The sequence below is a fragment of the Aquarana catesbeiana genome, linkage group LG01, assembly GCF_042186555.1.
Source record: "Aquarana catesbeiana isolate 2022-GZ linkage group LG01, ASM4218655v1, whole genome shotgun sequence".
NCBI lineage: Eukaryota > Metazoa > Chordata > Amphibia > Anura > Ranidae > Aquarana > Aquarana catesbeiana.
Window position 1 is genome coordinate 621,525,796 of NC_133324.1, and position 22,828 is coordinate 621,548,623.

The window sequence follows — 22,828 nt, forward strand, 5'->3', positions numbered from 1 at the left end:
AAACAGAAAATGTATTGCTTCCTAGGGGCAGTCTAATCTTCTTCCATAATCATTCACACATGTTCTGCATAATATAGGAATTTTTAAAACATTTATTGATAATATTGGAGTTGGTACAATCGTGGTACTGGATTTAGCATAGCCTTCGTTAGCATATGCACGATCTGTTTGTTTGGTGAAATAAAGTATTAGCTATAGCAAGAAGGGAATTCTGTTTGTAAATTGCAAATAAGTGTTTTCATTTTATGTTTTGAAGGTTTCCAGTATACAAAATATGGTTGTCGTAGGAAAAGCGATAACAAAATGGTTCACCGTAGCTTCTGTGAAGCCAACAAGAAGCCAAAACCTATCCGCCGAATGTGCAATCTACAGGAGTGTACACAGCCAGTGTGAGTGTTCCCTTTGTTTAGCTTTAGCTTTTGCATGCATTAGTTCTTGTTCATGTGTTTCCTGTAGTGCAGCACTGTGAAGGAGGAAAACCTTATTGGATTTATTTAAAAAAATATATTTGTAGTGTTTTATATAGATACCGAAATCTAAAGTGGCAATGCACAAAGTAAGAAATACAAGCAAGATTGACAAATACCTAATAATCATAAAAATGACTTATTGTAAAAATGCATAGTGAAACATAATAACAAGATACAGTTGGCGTGAACGTCCTGCTGAGAAAAGCTTATAGTCAAGAGAAAATGAAACTGTAGCCATACACAAAAACAAATATGCCTCACAGAAATATCTTATTATACCTAATGCATGAAGAAGCAGTTGAAAATATATAAAACACCCATTATTGCAGTTGAGTATTTGCTATTTTTATTGTTTTTTATTATTTCTAAAAACATATAATATAATGCTGGCCAAATGCCTAATGATAAGTAAGAAAAATCAAATTTGCATATTGTTCAACTGTTCAATTTGCATAACTGTTTAGTAGGAATGGGCCGAACAAACCCCTGTTCAGTTCGCACCAGAGCTTTGGAACACCGCGAAAGTTTGGACACGAATAACGAACCCTATTAAAGTCAATGGGACCCGAATGTCAAAAATCAAAAGTGCCCATTTGAAGGCTTATATGCAAGTAATTGGGCATACAGTGGTTATAGGGATCCAGGTCTTGCCCTGGGGGACATGCATCAATAAAAATCAAGTTTGTGAAAAACATAATTTTTAAATGAGCAGTGATTTTTTGATTTTTAAAGTGAAAGCATAAAAATGCAAAGTTCCTAGCTGCACACTATACAAAACTGAATGATGGTCCTCCTCACTACACTCACACTATGCCTAGACTGACACTAAACTAATATTCTACACTGAAAATTGAAGCAAAATAGCACAGTATAGCACACTAACTAAAGCACTGAACAGAGCCCTGTTCTATCTCTCTCCACGCTGAAATCACACTGAAAAAGGCTGCCATTGAAAGAATACTTTTATACTGTGGGGCGGGAATGAGCCATGATTGGATAAAGTCATGATGACAGTGTCCAATCATGACTCTGACAGGGCTTTGTGCCCTGATTAGCTGAAGCTTTCACTGCTTCAGCCAATCAGGGCTTGCAATGCACTGTTCAGCGCAGCAATGCATTGTGGTCGGTTCGGGGGGCCAAACAAACGGTCGAGCTACCCGTTTGTTCGGCTGTTCGCCGGACGTCCGAACGACGAAAGTTTGGCCCAAATCGTTCACCCATCCCTACTGTTTAGTTGAATTGATTTGTATAAGTTGATCTCCACTCATCCAAATGATCGTAAGTTGAATAGTCATATTGTTATATACAGTATATATACTGTATATGGCCAGTATAAGTTCCTTAATTTGACTTAATACCCAGCCACCCTGGAGACCATGTAGATGAGCATCAAACTCAAAAGGAAGGCAAATATAGTACTATACACTTTTAGATGCTTGTGAGTTGTTCTGACATGCGTTTGGGTTGCCTTCATTTTCCTTTTATTTGATCAGGTTGTTTGCCTACTTCAGGCTGCTTCTGAGTTGCATCAAACTGCTCTTACATTCACATTGACTTGCATAATAGCTGCTCAGATGCAGGCACATACCCTGCACATGAAGAAAAAAATAAAAAAAGAGAAAGGTCTGGTGTCCCCAGTAACACACTTCCATCCCTATAACATATAGTAAAATAAAGGATTCGCCCTGGGACTTTAAATGAAGTGGGTACCGTTTCCGCCAGTAAACATAACAGTAGTAAATACAGTATATGGTTTATTCAAGTAAAATTGTTTACATGCATAGATAACACCAACAGTTGCCAAAAAAAAAATATATAAAACAAGAAATATTGGTACATGGATGTAATAGCAGTCATACTACCCGACTAGTTTCGCGAGATCCAGCTCGCTCTTCAGGGGTGGATGTGTGTAACATTGTACCTAAGATAAAAAAGTATATAGTTGGCAAAATGGCACAGTATTAGTTATAAAGGCACAGGGTAGGAGGGGTTGTGGGTCCCCATACTCACCACTGAGCTTGACCATGGCTACAGGTGTGCGGCTCCAAGATAGCGGCAGCAGGTGCCTCACCAGGGAGCTGAGGGGGCGAAGTCAGATGGGACCCCACCAGGGGCCAACCGGCGAACAGGCATGGCATAGGTGTAGTGATGTAACCCTAGAGACCTCGTTAATTCATAAAGAGTGTAGGCTGTAAACATAAGTATGTTTGTCAGGCATCTAAAGTAATAAAGTAGAATCAATAAGTACTAGCATGAAGATATATATGCATGAATTGAGAGGCCTGGACCCAAAGATGGTAGGGAACATGGAGATGGTAGGAAACATAGGATAACAGAGGGATACTAACAGGTGCAAAGATAGAAAAGAAAAGGAAGTGAAAGAGGTGGACTGTGATTGTGTAATAGTAGGGTAGTGATGTATCCCTAAAAACCTCATTAGTCCATAAAGATTATAGGCTATAAACATGAGTATGTTTGTCAGGCATCTAAAGTAGTAAAATCAATGAGTATTCACATACAGATATGTATATATAAGTAAAAGGCCTGGGCCACAGATGGTAGGGACATGGAGATGGTGGAAAACATAGGATAGCAGAGGGATACTAACAAGTGACAAGATGAAAAAGACGGAGAGGAAAGAGGGGTGGATTGTGATAGTGTCGTGAGATGTGTGATATCAAAAATAAATAAAAATAAGTGCTCAAAAAAGGGTTGCCTTCATTTTCCTTTTATTTGATCAGGTTGTTTGCCTACTTCAGGCTGCTTCTGAGTTGCATCAAACTGCTCTTACATTCACATTGACTTGCATAATAGCTGCTCAGATGCAGGCACATACCCTGCACATGTGTCCTTAGTCTTTGGCCTTAGTAATCCTGTTTACACTAACATTATGATTGGAAGAGGGAGGGCATGCACTGGTAACCAATCCAACATTGTTATAGTGCACATGTGGTGACAGGAGTAGGTGGTGGGGTGATTCACCATTCAATCAGCAGGCTGGGGGTGTGTTGTAGACCAAGGCTGTTCTGACAAACAGGCAAAGCTCCATAATTTCCAGATGATGCTTGCTTGCCTCTTCCTACCTTCCACCTGTTAGCCAGCACTCTATACTTGCAGCAGCTTTGGGTTTTGTTCCCCATGGCAGAGCCTCATAAGTAATAACTAAATACAAGTTGATGATTTCACATCCACAATTTTCATATGAAATATGTCAGGTGGAGCTGTGCTTGAATTTGCTAATGATCATATTAGATCTGCCTGATGCTACAATATATAAAACATACCTGAAACCAGTCTCGGGACAAGGTCATCTAGAGCCCAGGGCAAACATGTCAAACTGCGCCCCCCCCCCCCTCAAGATGTATGAGCATTATGTGTCAGCAAAAACATCACATCTACTCTACACTAACCTGGGAGTACCCAATGGCTGTCCTGTCCTGGGGGTACCTAGTGACTGTCTTGTCCTGGGGTGCCTAGAGACTGATTTTTCCTGGGGGTGACTAATGACTGTCCTGTCCTGGGGTACCCAATGACTGTCCTGTTCTGAGGGTGCCCAATGACTGTCCTGTCCTGGGGGTGCCCAATGACTGTCTGGTCCTGGGGGGCCCAATGACTGTCTTTTCCTGGGTGTGCCCAATGACTGTCCTGTCCTGGGGGTGCCCAGGAGCAAGATGTAAGCAGTAATGTCCTGGGGTGCCCAGCAGCAAGATGTGAGCAGTAATACAGCATTCATTTAAACCATAGGATAACAAGAATGGTCAGTTTGTAAATCTAGAGAAAAAATTAAATGTATCTTCTCTTCTCCACATTAAATAATAATAGTCTTAATGTGTCTCTCATAGCTGGGTAGCTGACGACTGGGAACACTGTACAAAAAGCTGTGGTAGTTCTGGCTATCAGATTCGTGTCGTACGGTGCATTCAGCCCCTTCATGATGGTACAAATCGCTCAGTTCACAGCAAGTATTGTAGTGGAGAGCGTCCAGAGAGCAGACGAGCATGCAACAGAAATCCCTGCCCTGCACAATGGAAGACTGGGGCCTGGTCTGAGGTCAGTGATACATGTCTACATCATTTATTATAGAAATACTACATTAATCACATGGATTACAACAGGTAGCTAAGCAGAGTATCTCTGTAGAGAACATGCCCCAACAATGCTTCTTAACTGAAAAAAACCTCATACTAAAAATGAGCAAAATCCTCATACTGTGTAAACAAGATAATAAACATTAAAACATAGAATAACAGAATTGTGGTGAGTATGTGAAAGCGCAGAACCACATAAATGACATACCTCTCCAAATCCATATTGGAACCATCCTAGGGGTAAGGTTTGCAAAGAAAACTAAGCCCCAAAGCTAAATTTGATATTATGCCGTCATTTCCATTTATCCAATAAAGAGGTCTAGGTGTCCTGGTGGAGATCTTCAAAAATTGCACTGGTGGAAATCTTCAAAAATGTTATGGACTCATGCTGTGAATAAGGGTAGATTGTAGCTGAAGAAGAATGTGCTGGGTTTTCAGATGCAGAATTATTTCTATACCCTTGTGAAACCGTGCTAAAATTCCATATCTACCTAAAAGCTAATGCAGGAAAAAATAGCCTCAATCCTTGAGGGTGTCTACAAAGCTGCACTTTTGGACCCAACCAGGTGTTACTCAATGAAGGAGACAGTTTTGACTGTGCTGCCTGGGAGTATCTCTAAAATCTGTCCTTTTATCAACCACTGAAGATGAAAGTTATGCAGACCTGCAGACCGATTAAATATAAAGCAGAGGTGCGCAATCATTTTTTCAATTTCCTGTCTTCAGCTAAACTTGTTTATATTTACCAAAAGCAAAATCACTCTAGGTATGCTTTTCTATTGAGTGTGCTAATACAATATATTATTAACCAATTAATAAAAAATGTAAATAATCCTTAAATGGAACACTGAACAAACAACCAAAGATGAAAATGTAGTAACAATCATAGACTTTCACTTTATTTTCTTGATTAATACCATATTTTCTAAAGTAGAGGTTAGGTCTGCGTAAAGTACATTCTATTTAACTTACGGAGCTGTACTATTAATGGATAAGTTATTCATGAACTACTGTATTTGTTGCTAAATAATAGGACCATCAGATATAAACTGGTTGGGAAGAACAGTATGTAGTCACATAAAAAACTACACAGTATCTAAAGCCAAAACTTTTTTTTTTATCTTGAGCAAGGTAGAGGAGTTTAACACTCTTTTTTTTTTATGCCATCTGTGTCGGTTTCCCTTCACCTCCTGCCCAGTAGACTCAACATGAAGTGAAAGGTTATCTTTCTAATGTGGAGCAAATCCCCATTTAGTTGTCAGGCAATATGTGTCCCTATCGGAAGGGTCTTCTTCTGGTGGCAGCTCAAAACTTTGGAATTACCCATACTTACATTCCCAGTGACATTGGTGATCAGTACAATTCCTGAGAGTTAAGCTCCCAAATGACAACCTAGACTACAACAGATAGCGGGCAGAGGTTCTAACGTCTCGCCATTCTATCCAAATCTAAAAATGCTCGAATAAGGTTCTAGTATGGATTTTTTGGGGGGACCTCAGGTATTTTTTTTTTTTTTTTTTTACTTGTTTTTTGCAGGAGGTTCCACCTTTAAATTCATACATTCATTCAAGATCCTCAGGCTCTGGTATGTATTTTTAGGGGAAACCCCATTTTTATGTGCAAGATCCCTCATTAACAGCTATGTGGGATAAAGGTTCTGGTATAGATTATATATATATATATATATATATATATATATATATATATATATATATATATATATATATATATATTGTATATACAGTATATATATATATATATATATATACAGTGGGGACGGAAAGTATTCAGACCCCCTTAAATTTTTCACTCTTAGTTATATTGCAGCCATTTGCTAAAATCATTTAAGTTAATTTTTTCCTCATTAATGTACACACAGCACCCCATATTGACAGAAAAACACAGAATTGTTGACATTTTTGCAGATTTATTAAAAAAGAAAAACTAAAATATCACATGGTCCTAAGTATTCAGACCCTTTGCTGTGACACTCATATATTTAACTCAGGTGCTGTCCATTTCTTCTAATCAACTTTGAGATGGTTCTACACCTTCAGGAACTGCCTGAAGATCTCAGAGACTGAGATCCTTAATCCTTAAATGGAAGACGCTTGGGACGACCAGAACCCTTCCTAGAGCTGGCCGTCCGGCCAAACTGAGCTATTGGGGGAGAAGAGCCTTGGTGAGAGTGGTAATGAAGAACCCAAAGATCACTGTGGCTGAGCTCCAGAGATGCAGTCGGGAGATGGGAGAAAGTTGTAGAAAGTCAATCATCACTGCAGCCCTCCACAAGTCGGGGCTTTATGGCAGATTGGTCTGACGGAAGCCTCTCCTCAGTGCAAGACACACGAAAGCCGCATAGAGTTTGCTAAAAAACACCTAAAGGACTCCAAGATGGTGAGAAATAAAATTCTCTTGTCTGATGAGACCAAGATAGAACTTTTTGGCTTTAATGCTAAGCAGTATGTGTGGAGAAAACCAGGCACTGCTCATCACCTGTCCAATACAGTCCCAACAGTGAAGCATGGTGGTGGCAGCATCATGCTGTGGAGGTGTTTTTCAGGTGTAGGGACAGGACGACTGGTTGCAATCGAGGGAAAGATAAATGCGGCCAAGTACAGGGATATCCTGGACGAAAGCCTTCTCCAGAGTGCTCAGGACCTCAGATTGGGCCTAAGGTTTACATTCCAACAAGACAATGACACTAAGCACACAGCTAAAATAATGAAGGAGTGGCTTCACAACAACTCCGTGACTGTTCTTGAATGGCCCTGCCAGAGCCCTGACTTAAACCCAATTGAGTATCTCTGGAGAGACCTAAAAATGCCTGTCCACCAACATTTACCATCCAACCTGACAGAACTGGAGAGGATCTGCAAGGAGGAATGGCAGAGGATTCCCAAATCCAGATGTGAAAAACTTGTTGCATCTTTCCCAAAGAGACTCATGGCTGTATTAGATCAAAAGGGTGCTTCTACTAAATACTGAGCAAAGGGTCTGAATACTTAGGACTATGTGATATTTTTAGTTTTTCTTTTTTAATAAATCTGCAAAAATGTCAACAATTCTGTGTTTTTCTGTCAATATGGGGTGCTGTGTGTACAGTAATGAGGAAAAAAAATGAACTTAAATGATTTTAGCAAATGGCTGCAATATAACAAAGAGTAAAAAAATTTAAGGGGGTTTGAATACTCACTGTATATATATATTCCCCAGGGCAGTATTCAGCCTCCCGTGTCACTTGTTTGACAATCCTTTGCCTATTAGCCTTGAAAATGGCCATTAAAAATTTTTAATATTTGGCTCCTATTGACATTACTGGGGTTTGGATTCGCAAACTGAACTTTAATCATGCTGTACAGAACCTGCCTCTAACCAAACCCAGCTACATTCAGCTCATCCCTAGGTACCACTTTGGCTCTTGTTTTGCCCCAGAAAAGATGAGGACTGAGTGATATCTAAACCTAATTCTGCAACCAGCCTTGCTGTGACCAGGGCATTAACCACTTGCTGACTGCCCTATACCACTTTCACTGCTACAGGGTGGCAGCTGTGTAGAGAATCATGTATATATGTGATTCTGCACTTCCGCCTGTAGGGGACGCACACACGTCATTGGCGGGCCGCTTCTGCTGTGATCATTCACAGCAGAAGCTGATCTGCGGGTTCCAGGGATGTCTTCTGGCAGCGGCCGATCATTAGTAAGATGCAAAGAACTAAGATATGCCTATGTAAATGAGGTTTACCTCAGTTCTGACAGGGAGGGAAGGGATGATCCTGTGTCTCTGCAAAGCAGAGACTAGAATTGATCTCTTCCCTTAGTGAAAGCAGCACACAGTGTACACTGGCTAGGCACACAGTTAACCCTTTGATTGCCCTAGATGTTTAACCTCTTCCCAGCTAGTATCATTGGTACAGTGACAGTGCATATTTTTAGCACTGATCACTGTATTAGTGTCACTGATTACCACAAAGTGTCAAAAGTGTCAGTTAGTTTCCGATGGGCCACCGCAATATCACAGTCCCGCTATAAGTCACTGATTGCCGCCATTACTAGTATAAAAATATTAAATAATCTCATAGTTTGTAGACTCTATGATGTTCACGTAAACCAATTACCGTATATATACGCGAGTATAAGCCGACTTTTTCAGCACATTTTTATGCTGAAAAAGTCCCCCTCGGCTTATACTCGAGTGAGGGTCTCGCCTCATTGTGCCCATCTGCAGCTGTGCCTTTGATAACCAAAACAGCGGGTGCCTCCAGCTGTGTCATGCAGTCTGTTTGGTGGCCATCCACTGTAACAAAGCCCCGCCTCCTTCTCGTCCGTGATAGACTGAACACTGATACAATGCTTGGAAACTATCAGTGTTCCATCTATCACGGACAAGGAGGAGGCGGGGCTTTGTTACAGTGGACAGCCGCCGAACAGACTGCATGACACCCACTGTTTTGGTGGGCACAGTGGGGGCGCAGATGGGCACAGTGAGGCTGCAGATGGGCACTGAAAATACAGGTGGGCACAGTGAGGCTGCAGATGGGCACAGTGAGGCTGCAGGTGGGCATTGTTTACCCAGTAGCTGCTGCATTTCCCACCCTAGGCTTATACTCGAGTCAATACGTTATCCCAGTTTTTTGTGGTAAAATTAGGTGCCTCGGCTTATATTCGGGTCGGCTTATATTCGAGTATATATGGTAAGATACGCTTATTGGGTTTTTTTTACCAAAAACATGTAGTGGAATACATATTGGCCTAAATTTATGAAGAAATTAGATTTTTTACATTTTTTTATTGGATGTGTTTTAACCACTTCAATACCCGCGTATAGTAATATGACGGCCACAGATAGGATCTCCCATCCTGGGTGGCTGTCATACGATGTCCTGGGCTTCCCGGCCGTCTAGGGGGCGCGCGCGTGCCCCCGCCGCATTGTTCGGGACCCAGTGCGCATGCCCGGCAGCTGCGATGTCTGCCGGGCACCTGCGATTGCCCGTTAACCGAGCAGGACCGTGGATCTGTGTGTGTAAACACACAGATCCACGTCCTGTCAGCTGAGAGGAGACCGATCTGTGTTCCCAGTACAGAGGAACACTGATTGGTCTCCTCCCCTTGTGAGTCCCCACCCCCTACAGTTAGAATCACTCCCCTGGGAAACACATTTAACCCCTCGTCTCCCCCTAGTGGTTAACCCCTTCCCTGCCTGTCACATTTTTACAGTAATCAATGCAAGTTTATAGCATTGATCGCTGCATAAATGTGAATGGTCCCAAAAATGTGTCAAAAGTGTCCGATGTGTCCACCATAATGTCGCAGTCATGAAAAAAAAAATCGCAGATCGCCGCTATTACTAGTGAAAAAAAAAAAAAAAAAAAATTTTTTTTTAAAAATGCCATAAATCTATCCCGTATTTTGTAGACGCTATAACTTTTGCACAAACCAATCAATATACGCTTATTGTGATTTTTTTTACCAAAAATATGTAGAAGAATACGTATCGGCCTAAACTGGGGAAAATTTTTATTTTTTTTTTTAATTGGGATATTTATTATAGCAAAAAGTAAAAAATATTGTGTTTTTTTCAAAATTGTCGCTCTTCTTTTGTTTATAGCGCAAAAAATAAAAAACGCAGAGGTGATCAAATACCTCCAAAAGAAAGATCTATTTGTGGGGGAAAAAAGGACATCAATTTTGTTTGGGTACAACGTCGCACGACCACGCAATTGTCGTTTAAAGTGCGACAGCGCTGAAAACTAAAAATTGGCCTGGGAAGGAAGGGGGTGAAAATGCCCTATATTGAACCGGTTAAAGGAGAAAGTAAAAAATATTGTTTTGTTTTTTCAAAATTGTTTGTCTTTTTTTGTTTATAGTGCAAAAAAATAAAAAATGCATTGGTGATCAAATATCACCAAAAGAAAGCACTATTTGTGGGAAAAAAATTTACAGATTTTATTTGTGTACAGTGTTACACGACCGTGCAATTGTCAGTTAAAGTAACATAGTTCCGTATTGCAAAAAATGGCCTGGTCATGAAGGGGGGAGGGTAAATCTTCCGAAAGGTCAAGTCGTTAATTTAGACATCATGCAGCCCTAGCCACATCTGGATCTGTAACCATTTTGTTTCATGCAATTATATTAATAAAAACTACAGAAAGAATATGTTATTGGAGGATTCATGCCATCTGTTTTATAGGGCTCATGCACACTGCATCTCAAAGACGCTGCTCATACAGGCTTTTGAACTTTTTTGAGCTTTCATTTTTTTCTGTCTGGAAACTTCCCTCCATGTTAGCCAATGTGTCCATGCACACTATGGCCTTTTCAGAAGTTTACAGGCATATGCTCTTACAGACAGAAAAAAATCCCCACCAGACTTCGAGCTCAAAGTGCCCAAAAATGCGTGAAAAAAAGTGCAAAAAAGCTCAAAAAAGCTTGCAAACGCACATAAAAATAGGAAAAAATAGCTGAGGGGAGGGTTTGAAGATTTGTGAAAAAAACCTTATGCCAAAAAAAGCTCAAATAAGCGCAATAAAAACGTGCACAAGAGCCCAAAAAATTCTTCAAGCTGAACAAAAAGCTCAAATACTTGTAAAAGCAGATTTTTTTTTTGAACTTCAGTGTGTATGAACCCTGATTGTCAACAGTTTAATTTTCACTGTACAAAATAACAAAATAAAAACAAGATTATTTCTTGTTTCTTGAAATGTACTTTGTCTTCTTATAGGGCATACACACGGTCGGACTTTGTTCGGACATTCCGACAACAAAATCCTAGGATTTTTTCCGACGAATATTGGCTCAAAATTGTTTTGCATACACACGGCCACACAAAGTTGTCGGAAAATCCGATCGTTCCGAACGCGGTGACAAAAAACACGTACGTCGGGACTATAAACGGGGCAGTGGCCAATAGCTTTCATCTCTTTATTTATTCTGAGCATGCGTGGCACTTTGTCCGTCGGATTTGTGTACACACGATCGGAATTTCCGACAACGGATTTTGTTGTCGGAAAATTTTATCTCCTGCTGTCCAACTTTGTGTGTCGGAAAATCCGATGGAAAATGTCCGATGGAGCCCACACACGGTCGGAATTTCCGACAACACGCTCCGATCGGACATTTTCCATCGGAAAATCCGACCGTGTGTACGGGGCATTATGCGGTTACGACAGGACTAGAAAAGGAAGTCAATCTCGCCGCTTTTATCGGCAAGATTGACACCTTGCGAGCCCCGTCGCAGAGCATGCCATGCCCTTAGGTCTGGTATGGATTTTAAGGGGAACCCCCTACACTGAAAAAACGGCGTGGGGGCCCCCCAAAATCCATACCAGACCCTTATCCGAGCACGCAGCCCGGCCGGTCAGGAACGGGGACGAGCGAGCGCCCCCCCCACCGAACCGTACCAGGCCGCATGCCCTCAACATGGGGTGGTGGGTGCCTTGGGGGGAGGGGGCGCCCTGTGGCCCCCCCACCCCAAAGCACCTTGTCCCCATGTTGATGAGGACAAGGGCCTCTTCCCGACAACCCTTGCTGTTGGTTGTCGGGGTCTGCGGGGGGCTTATCGGAATCCGGGAGCCCCCAGATCCTGGCCCCCCACCCTATGTGAATGAGTATGGGATACATGGTACCCCTACTTATTCACCTGGGGAAAAAAGTGTCAATAAAAAAACACACTACACAGGTTTTTAAAGTAATTTATTAGGCAGCTCCGGGGTTCTCTTCCGACTTCTCCGCGCTCTCCGGTGTCTTCTGCGGGGCTCCTCCGCTATCTTCTGCTCTTTTGCCCGCTCTTTTGCTAGCTCTTGCCCGTTCTTCTCTGTTGTCTTCTTCCCTCTTCTCTTCTTCGGATGTTGACTTGACGTTCTCTCCCGCTGTAATGCCGTGTGCGTGGTGCGCAACGACTTATATAGGCATGGGGCGGGGTCACAGGGTGACGTCATCCGATGACCCCGTCCCTTATGACGTCACAGTCCCGGGGCATGATAGAATGGCATGATTTTTAAAAAATTTTTCGCTGGGTTCCCCCCCCCTCAAGATTCTCAGCACACAAGCCGCACCGCAAGTCCTCTTGATCCGACTTCTGGTGCGACCTCTATTCAAATCAATGGGCACCATTGATTTTGAATGGAGACAGAGAAATGCAGCTGAAAGCCAACGCGGAGTAACGTGCATTGAATTAAATGCAAAACGTGGATAAAATCGCGTTTTTAACTTCGCTTTTTTCCTGCCGGCTGTACTGGCTTTACAGCCCGTTTTTTAAAATGTCTTTGCGCACTAAAAGTGCAAGTGATAATTTTATAGATTCCAGGAGTTGGATTTTAACATCCCCTGCACATCCTCATATATAGTTTGAATTAAGCACAAATGAGAGTAACGAGTGTAGCTTTAGGTTTCATGCACAGTGGGCATTTAGCCCCGTTGCATGAGATCCCAGCATTTTGGTATGGGCGAAAGGCATAGGCGCATCGTCCAGCCCCGTTGACAGCAGCCTGTAAACCTCTTGTGAGTGGCTAAATCTGCTGCAACTGGACAAGGCTGGATGGTGCATAAAGTGGTGCTAACATTTAGGCAATGTGCACCCAAGGAAGAATGTGCAGAATGTAAGCAGCAGCAGAAGCTAAGGGTTTGACATATCGTCCAGCTTGCTGTTAGATAAAAATAATTTTTTTTAGAGATAAAGAATATCTGCTTAAAGCACATCTATTCATTGTAAATCACCAGTGAAGCAAACTTGGTGGCCCGGGTGGTAGTACTTTTCTTTTGTTTAATTTGTGTGAACTCTGTAAAATAACAGTCATTCATGTTATGTACGAAATGGACTGGCTGGGTTTCAAACAAAGAATGAATCCTGAAGCAGATAAGAGATATATTGCAGGAACAAAGAGAAAACAAGGCAGAATAATACCTCCTTACAGTCGTACAGAGATGCGGTTTGCTGTTTATTACTTCTTGCTTGTTGCTAATCTCAGCTCTGATCTTTTATTTCCGATGCAGTGCTCTGTAACCTGTGGTGAAGGTATTGAAGTGAGACAAGTCCTATGTCGTTCAGGTGATCAATGCGATGGAGAGAAACCAGAATCTGTAAGGGAATGCAAGCTAGTGCCTTGTAATGGTATGTATTGCTCTTCACAGTTCAACGCTCTCTTTTCAAGAACCAAATGAATAATGTTGGCAAGCAGAATCACAAAGCTTGTAAAGCCAAGAGCTCAGGGTACATTTTTCTTTCAGTTCTAAGGAAGCATTCTTGATGTTATTTTTGACCTTTGTCCCCTTTGTTAGGAATAGATGTACAAGTGTATTTTATTAAGGTGTTCTGGTTGACAGATATTAACTAAGACAGCTAGAGTCCAAAAAACAATGTGACACAGATGACTGCTGCTTAAAGACAGTCCAGTAGGAATTGTACTAAAAAAAAACTATAGAATTACAGTATAGGGAAATCTATATTGCTATAAATTAAATCCTCCAAAGATGGAAATGTCCAAACAGTCTTCTAGGGTTAGGGTAGTTTCCACAAATCTTCCACCAAATATGGCAGCAAGAGATAGGCCCACATATCCTGGCATGAAAGGCATGTCCCTGAGACCTGATGCAGTCTGTTTCTCTAATTCAGCCATTGTTTGTGGTGCATGTGTACCAAATGGATTATAGATTGTTCCATTTTATATGGGCTCTTAAACATGGATGTTTATGGGGCTTATGGCCCTACAGAGTAAAGTATGCCTGTTTCTTCCATGTCTAGGAACCACAGTTACTGTGTAATTCTACCCATACACATACTTACTGTATACGTTATATAGTAGGGTTGCCACCTCATCCCTTTAAACCCGAACGCATATGAATTACACAGGTTCTGAGGCTAATTTAATGCAGAAAAGGCACCAAGTGAATTTTTATTACCACCTTAATCAACCTCAGAACCTGTATAAATAAAATGTGTTCGGTTTTAAAGGGATGAGGTGGCTAATGTATAGCCAAGTACAATGTACTTTGTAATGAATGTCTATGGGTTGAATTACACAGCAGCTGTGGCTTCAGGATGCAGCCAATACACCACACATCTATATATATATATATATGCCTGTAAATGTATTCTTATACCCAGATGTTATGTGTGCTGATGGCTGTAGCCTCCCTGGTGGTTTTCCCGAGTGTGGCTCGGGGTTAAATTTCAGTACCATTAGCGGTAACCCCGAGCCACACTCGGGATTACATCTCAGGATCCTGGTACAGTGCACTTACCTTGTCCCCAGGATCCTGCGATGTCTCCCCGCTGTGTATGCGGGCTCTATCCTCCGCCTCGATGTCCTGTGTGCCGGGCTCTGTTCCCTGCGAGCGTCGCAATGCACAGGGGCGGAGACTGGCGGCAAATTAAAGAAATTGAAAATTCAACACATACAGAACACTGCAATCTTACAGATTACATTACTGTATGAAATCATTTCACATCCCTTTTGTCCCTAGTGCTTTGTCCAATGCTCTGCATGTAGTTTCATATACTGTTCTTTCTGCCTTGAAACTGGAGATTGTCCAAGGCAACCAAAAAGTGTCCCTTTACGTCAAAAGTGGTTTTAGACCAGCTAGAAAACAGCGATAGTAAATTAGAACACTTGCAGAATTGAGCGATAGTGAATCGTGGGGAAATGTATTTTATTATTATTATATTACTATTTTTTATAATTATTTATATTTATTTATTATATTATAATTTATGATTTTATGTTTCAAACTGCATCATACCCGGGATATCTACCAGACTCTTGGTGGACAGATTTAAGTGTGTTATTGCTAAGAATTACAGGCCTACAATATAAAATGCCTAATTTCTATGCAAAACAATTGTACCGCTTTGAGATGCAAAAATCTGAAATAATCATACCACCAGGGAGGTTAAGTTACCCTTATGGCCTGTTTATTGCAAGTACTGCTTGGTTTTATCACATTTATCAGGTCTCTAAATAAACTCTAGGAACATATCAATAAACATACTCTGATCTCACTGTGTGCTCATTCAAACAATATTAAATGTTTTTCAAATTGTAGTAGCATAATTACTGTATATACTTGAGTATAAGCCAAGTTTTTCAGCACATTTTTTGTGCTAAAAAAGCCCCCCTCGGCTTATTCTCGAGTCAAGCACGTTTCTGTAGCAGAGAATGACATTTTCCGAACTGACTTTGGGGCCCCATTTCTCGGGGCCACTTTGTGCTAGGAACCCCAATTTTGTGTGCAAACCCAGTGGAACTAGCACGACAACATATCCAAAGCTGGGGTTCCTAGAACCAAGTGGCCCTGAGATACGGGGCCCCAAAGTCGGTTCGGAAAATGTCATTCTGTGCTGCAGAAAAGTGCTTGACATTTTCCGAACCGACTTTGGGGCCCCGTATCTCGGGGGCACTTTGTGTTAGGAACCCCAGCTTGGATATGTTGTAGTGCTAGTTCCACTGGCACGGGGCCCCAAAGTTGGTCAACTGTGTCCATCTGCAGCAATGTCATTTCAGGATCCTTTGGGTCCAGAGACCCCAAATTTTGTCTGCAGCTAGGGGGCATCTAGGAACCCTTAACTACCGAGTTTGAAGTTCGGGGGACCTATGGCTGCAAATGGGCACAGTGAGGCATGCAAATGGGCACAATGAGGCTGCAAATGGGCATTGTTGACCCTCTTTTCCACTTACAGTAGCTGCGCATTTCTGACCCTAGGCTTATACTCGAGTCAATAAGTTTTCCCAGTTTTTTGTGGTAAAATTAGGTGCCTCGGCTTATATTCGGGTCGGCTTATACTCGAGTATATATACGGTACAAGCACTCTGTATCCCCAAATGTTTACCATACCAGATCTCAGGTTGAGAGTAGGTTTGCCAGCACTGAGCAAATCTTGAATGCTATGACATCACTGTGAGAAAATTAATCTCCAGTGCATTGCACAGTAATGTTACCCTATGATCCTGTATGTGAACTGGCTTTTGTTCCTTTCATGGGTGGTTTTGCATAAGTCTATGGGAATACAAAACACACTTAAAGGAAGTTAGACGTAGATCAACTGTGGGTCAAATACACCTGTCAATGACTTCCGAATGATCTCAGAGACATCTCAAACTGATGTCAAACCGGGCGTCTTCAACACAAGCCCAAGGGCCATCAACTCAGATCCTAATATGATTAGGATTCTTAAAGTTGGACTGAGAGGTGGTAAAGAATATGGTTTGTAGGGGACAGAGAAAGGGGGAGCTCAGCAGTATAGTGGTTCTCATTAGACATGTGCACACAGAAATATTTCGTTTCGTTTTTGTTTTTGTCCGAAAAATAAATTTATTCAATTACTCCTGAAATTCGTTTTTATTTATTTCGTTTCGTTAAAAAATGCACTCGTCCGAAAATGCGAAATAATTAAGGTCGAATCATTGAAGGCTTATGGTGTCTGTCGAATGTTCTAAGAAGATTCGACGGAGCAGCTAAACTGTACGACGCCGCAATTGTACATTTCCGGTCGAATGTTCCGCCTACAAGCTATAGTAGAATTCTAATGTTGTATGACACTAGTAATAATTATATTTATTAATTATTATTACTAGTCAACCAACATTAGAATTCTTCTATAGCCTATGGGCGGAGCATTTGACCATAAATGTCCGCTCGTGGTTACTGCTTCGTCGAATCTTCATGTCGAATCTTTTCTCTCTATGTCGAATAACCTTGGACTAATAGAGTTAGGTTAGGCACATTCAACCTTTTTTGCTATTGTCTCTATAATGTTGAATCTTTTCTCTCTATGTCAAATCTTTTCTCTCTATGTAGAAAAATCTTGGACTAATAGAGCTAAGGTTAGGTACATTCGACCACAGGTACGATGGACACAGATCGCGTGATGCCGAATCTTCTATCTATATCAAACTGTTGTCGCAACGAAAACGAAAATAAAGCATTTGTTTATGTTGGATCTTTCGGTTTTCGGATTCTGCACGTTCGTTATCGTTTGTTAAAATGATAACGAAAATACCCGAAATTTGGACGAAAATGCATTCAGACGAAAACAAATTCACATGTCTAGTTCTCATTCATGCTAAAGGCAGAGAGGTAACTGAGGGAGCATTTAGTTCATTTTTGTACGCTTCTGGTTGTACAGTGTAACAGGGATGGACAAATCAGAAGTCATGAGCAAAGAATGATAAGCCAATCAGCAAGGATGTCCAGGCTGCCTGTGGGTGGCCTCAGTGGAGAGTCATACATGGTTCTTGACCATAATTTTAATGGCAACCCCATGGATCCTGCAGTAGACTTTCCTTAATCACCAAACTCCAGACCTCACCCACTGGCCGATCATTGGAGAAAGGGACTGGGGACATGGACCGCCTATTTAACTCCCTCTGCAGAGAGGACTAATATGGTGTATGTGTAGGTATGTGTTGGCTCCACCTGTATGATCATTAACAGAGCATGTCTCTCCTTCCGGAGCCCATGGAGAGCTGTATGTAGCATACAGTGTTTATATATACATGTGATTGGGTGTGTAATGAATGAGCCATCCCTTTCAAGGACATAGATACAATGTAGGATAAATGGGCCCAACCCTCTAGAGTGGAGGGAGTAAGAGGGTCCACCGCTATCCTTGATTCTCTGTGCATAGGCATCACTAGTGCCAGGCACCTGCTCTGCATCTTTTGCCTGCTGCCCTGTGTACATTACATACTAAGTTCTGACCCCTGCACCATGTACATTATACACACCTATCCCAAACACTCTGTATGTTATGTACTTCTAACCCCAGCACGCTGTACATTATATACTTCTGACCCCAGCACGCTGTACATTATATACTTCTGACCCCTGCACTGTGTACTTAGGCTCAGGTTTTAGGCCCCTCCCACCTGTTAGCACAATCTTTCTACACGAATAACTCACTGTTGTGCGCCACCTCATTTTTCCCCTCTGGGTGCTTAAGAGTCCCTCTAAATTATTGCGCCTCTGTGGGAGATTGCTGGGCAGGGGGCTTTACAAAGTAAATGAGAAACAGCAGCATAACAGTTAATATAACAAGATTGCATCACAGGTCTACATGAACATGAATTTCCACTCACATAATGATCCCAATCCCTTACCAATCTAGCTAACCATGCACTGATAATCAATATGCTCAGTACAGTCCTACTTTGTCAAACATCCAGTTCGACAAAGTATGTGACTTCTGCTCTGATAAAATGCACTGCGTCCATTTACAAAAAAACGTACAAAGACAGCACAAGGTATTTATATTGGCATTCTCTTTGCACGCAGCTTATATAGGGATCTCATGCATTGGCTAGTGCTTAAAGTTTTGCATATGTGCACAATGATATGCATAAGTGCAGCACAATAAATACAATGTATTGTTCACTAAGGCTTTTAACAAATTAGCTTTTTTTTTACAGTCTACTCTAGTGATAGCCATGTACACTTTGTGTTTTTTTTCCTACATGGTGTACACATTTAAACATGCTAACAGAATTAGAAAGACCTCAAAACATTAGCTAGCCTGGACTTAGCTGGTGCCTGATCAGATGTGGGAGTGTACATTACATAGCAAACTACACTTGTTAGTAAATTCAATGTATACATGTTGTAGCCTGAGTGGGCATATCCATGTGCATTGCAGGCACATAGTAGATTCCATGAACGTAAGTTGTTTGTTTACCCATGATTGATGCCCTGGGGGTGTACAAATATCCTTTGGTAAATAAGGCCAGTCCAGAATGTTAAAAATGAATCTTCATTTAAGCCTATTACTTCTGTGCTATACTGATAATGAACACTAGATGGCAAACTCTTCTCACTATCTGAGCCATCTGTAAATTCATGGCATGGTTGAAGAACATGAGGATTTCAATTTAGTTTAATGCATTTTCCCCCAAATACTGTAGAAAAAATGTATTGGTGTTTGTAATGCCGCGTACACACGGTCGGACTTTTCGTCTACAAAAGTCCAACGGACGCTGACGGACTAAAGCTGGCTGGTAATCCGATCGTGTGTGGGCTTCTCCGGACTTTCAACGGACTTTTTTAGCCTCAAATCCGACGGACTTTAGATTTGAAACATGCTTCAAATCTTTACGTCGTAAGTACGACGGACCCCGAAATCCGCTCGTCTGTGTGCTAGTCCGACGGACAAAAACCCATGCTAGGGCAGCTATTGGCTACTGGCTATGAACTTCCTTATTTTAGTCCGGTGTACGTCATCACGTACGAATCCGTCGGACTTTTGTGTGGTCGTGTGTAGGCAAGTCCGTTCGTAACAAAGTCTGCCGCAAGTCCGCCGAAGGTACGTCGGAAGTCTGTCGGACAGGCTGTCGGACTTTTGTAGACGAAAAGTCCGACCGTGTGTACGCGGCATAAGAGTTAAAGGTGAATTTGATACTTAAGCTTTGCTCACAACATGTTCAAAATCAAGTGCTTTCCGGCAACGCACAAAAATCCACTGCCCTTTTGCGGGCGCGCAGTAGTGACAACCCACACATCTTGCTAATGCGCATCCGTTTTCAGCAGCACTATAAGGTTTGGTGTGGCACTCTTTTTTAATTGAGTCAGGAAGTGCTTTTCTTGTGCATAGGGCATTGAAAGTACTTCAGAAAGTCGCGCTGGAAAAATGGTGAGAGTGGCAACAAACAAGTGCCTTAAAAGCCTCATAAAGAAATATGGGGATAAGTGATAATCACTGAGCAAATACTTCAATAATAATCAGTGTATCAATGTACCACAAAAAATTTATGAAACACAGATATTACTTTCTATGTCCGTGAAAAAAGAAAAGAACAATAATGTGACTTAGTGTAGGCAACAAGTGAATGCCTCAAAACGCTAGGACAAAATATAACAATGTGACAAGTAGGTGCCTCAGAGATTGTCCATAGCTGTACCAAAAACAATAATGATTATAGTCCATACATGCTGTATAGCACAAATACAAATTAAGTGATAAATGTCCCCAAGTGCTGAGTGAATATTGAAAAAAACTTGCTGCAGTGAATAGGGTGCGTAGACGGACCTCCACCTTTCAAAACTGCTGCCTCTTACCAGAAAAAGTTGGTCTCTTAGTTATAGGAGACCTTAATGGGCAGATGGCTGCAACCCCAGCCAGGGATCTGTACAACAGGCACTAGATGTCATCCGATTTCCAGGGACTCTCTCCGCCAGTCATACCACAATGGATAAGATGTGTCACCATAGAAGAGATAAAGAGCTCCACATAGCATAAAATCTAACGTTTATTGAGTAAAAAGCCAAAGATTGCACTTACAGACATCGGTTGTGTAAAAGCATGTAAAGAAAGCCGGCCGGCTCCAGAACGACCCGTAACTTCCAGGTACTCAAATTGCGGTGTCGTTGGGACGTAGCTCCTCCTCCCTACGTCGTTTCGTCACAACAGGACGTGGTATTTGCTCAGTGATTATCACTTATCCTCATATTTCTTTATGAGGCTTTTAAGGCACTTGTTTGTTGCCACTCTCACCATTTTTCCAGTGCGACTTTCTGAATTTTATTAGATTGTATGGTTTACTACTTTTTAGTCGCAGCTTACGTAGGTTTAATTTGTGTTAGCGCAGTATTTCATTTATACATTGAAAATACTTGCCTGCTCTAAACACTACAGGGGTTATTTATGAAAGGAAAAGCCACTTTGCACTACAAGTGCAAAGTGCACTTGAAATTCCACTGAAAGTGCACTTGGAAGTAAAGTTGCTGTAGATCCGAGGGGGACATGCAAGGAAAATAAAAAACAGCATTTTAGCTTGCACATGATTGGATGATAAAATCAGCAGAGCTTCCCCTCGTTTCAGATCTACTCCTCAGATTTACAGCGACTGTACTTCCAAGTTCACTTTCAGTGCAATTTCAAGTGCACTTTTCACTGGTAGTTTTCACTTGTAGTGGATTTGCCTTTCGTAAATAACCCCCTATGTGCAGAAAAAAAGCGCACATTTTGTCACACCTGCAAAGTTTGAATGGAGCCTAAGTAGGAGCTCCTAAGCCTAACTGGATGAAATTTACTTTGCTAAAGCACAAATTGCCATGTTTTTTTCATAAAATGTTTTTACTTTTATTTCTTCCTTTTTTTTTGCATCTAAGTGCTCCTGATCTTCTGCAGCCTTTTTAAAAGCTCCAGTGACAGCTGCATATCATTGCTCTGGACTGGCTTGCTGACAGGGAAAATGGGGGAACTAGGGAAAATGGTGGGTCATGCCTGTACAAAGTCTGTTGGATCAACCTTTTGTAGTCCTAACCAGGGAGACAATGTAGGGGTGACAACGCAGCGTTAGAATATGGAGAAAGTTGTCACCCTGTAAGAGGAAGTGCCTGAACAACTTCATGGTAGAGGAATTTTTTAATATAAGTGGCATGTTAAAAAATATTAAAAACAACTTTCATTTACTTGTTAAACCTAGATGAGATTTAAGAGATTGGGTTTGGTGTTACTTTAAAGTGAACCTTTTCCAACCTGCAAATATGATAAAAATAGAAGTACCTTTATTATTTGCTCCATCTGTCGTTTTACCTGCAATCTTCCGTTCCATAAAAGTTGCAGTATAACCTGTCAAAACAGCCTTGTTACTGATATACAAAATGTAACTGCCAAAAATCAGCAGCAGCTAAGCCTTCATTTCTATGTTTGTCTGCTGACATCTGCTTATAGCACTGACAAGTGGTTGTCAGAGGAAGGGCAGAGGTGACTTTAAGGGGCAAAATGCCAGCACCCAGTGCAGGAGTAATTGGATCTCAAGGATAGACAGAGAAGAGTTTTTGTTTTGTGGTTATCCCCTGGAGATTTGTAAATGAGCTAAATTGTTCATATTTGGCAGCACTTTCTATAAACATCAATAAAATAACAAGCAATAAAAGTGTGCCCTGCAAAGATCGTAAATACCTCTCTCTCTGCCTTCGCCACCGAATACTGTTATAATAAAGAGAAATCTAAGGTCCTTAGAAACCATTTCTTGTCCCCGTCTGTGCTTGGTGGTTCCTCTTGCTGACCCCCTACAGCACTTCTGTTTGCTGCAGTGACATAGAGGTTAATAGAAGAAATTGCTAACAACAGTGGTGGATCAGGAGAATGAATCCTGGAAGTCTCCGTTTGAGGCCTTCATTTCTTTTTCAATACAGTGATGCTCATCAGCAAGTGAGGTAAGTATATACTATCTTCTCTGTACGGAACATTTTTATTCACAGTTGCATTTCAGCAACTGTACAGTAAGCTAGATGCAGACCAGGTTGTTGCTGGATTGCAATTCTGCATCTTACAATCA

At 41.5% G+C, this 22,828-nt stretch overlaps 1 protein-coding gene across 1 annotated transcript in view; it reads left to right on the forward strand.

The window, feature by feature from the left end:
- The window catches only part of ADAMTS3 (ADAM metallopeptidase with thrombospondin type 1 motif 3), a 280,263-nt gene that overhangs the window by 241,550 nt on the left and 15,885 nt on the right, over positions 1-22,828 (forward strand). The window contains exons 19-21 of the mRNA XM_073600537.1: positions 257-389; positions 4,313-4,520; positions 13,551-13,668. Coding sequence (XP_073456638.1) covers positions 257-389; positions 4,313-4,520; positions 13,551-13,668 — 459 coding nt within the window. The remainder of the gene's footprint in view (positions 1-256; positions 390-4,312; positions 4,521-13,550; positions 13,669-22,828) is intronic.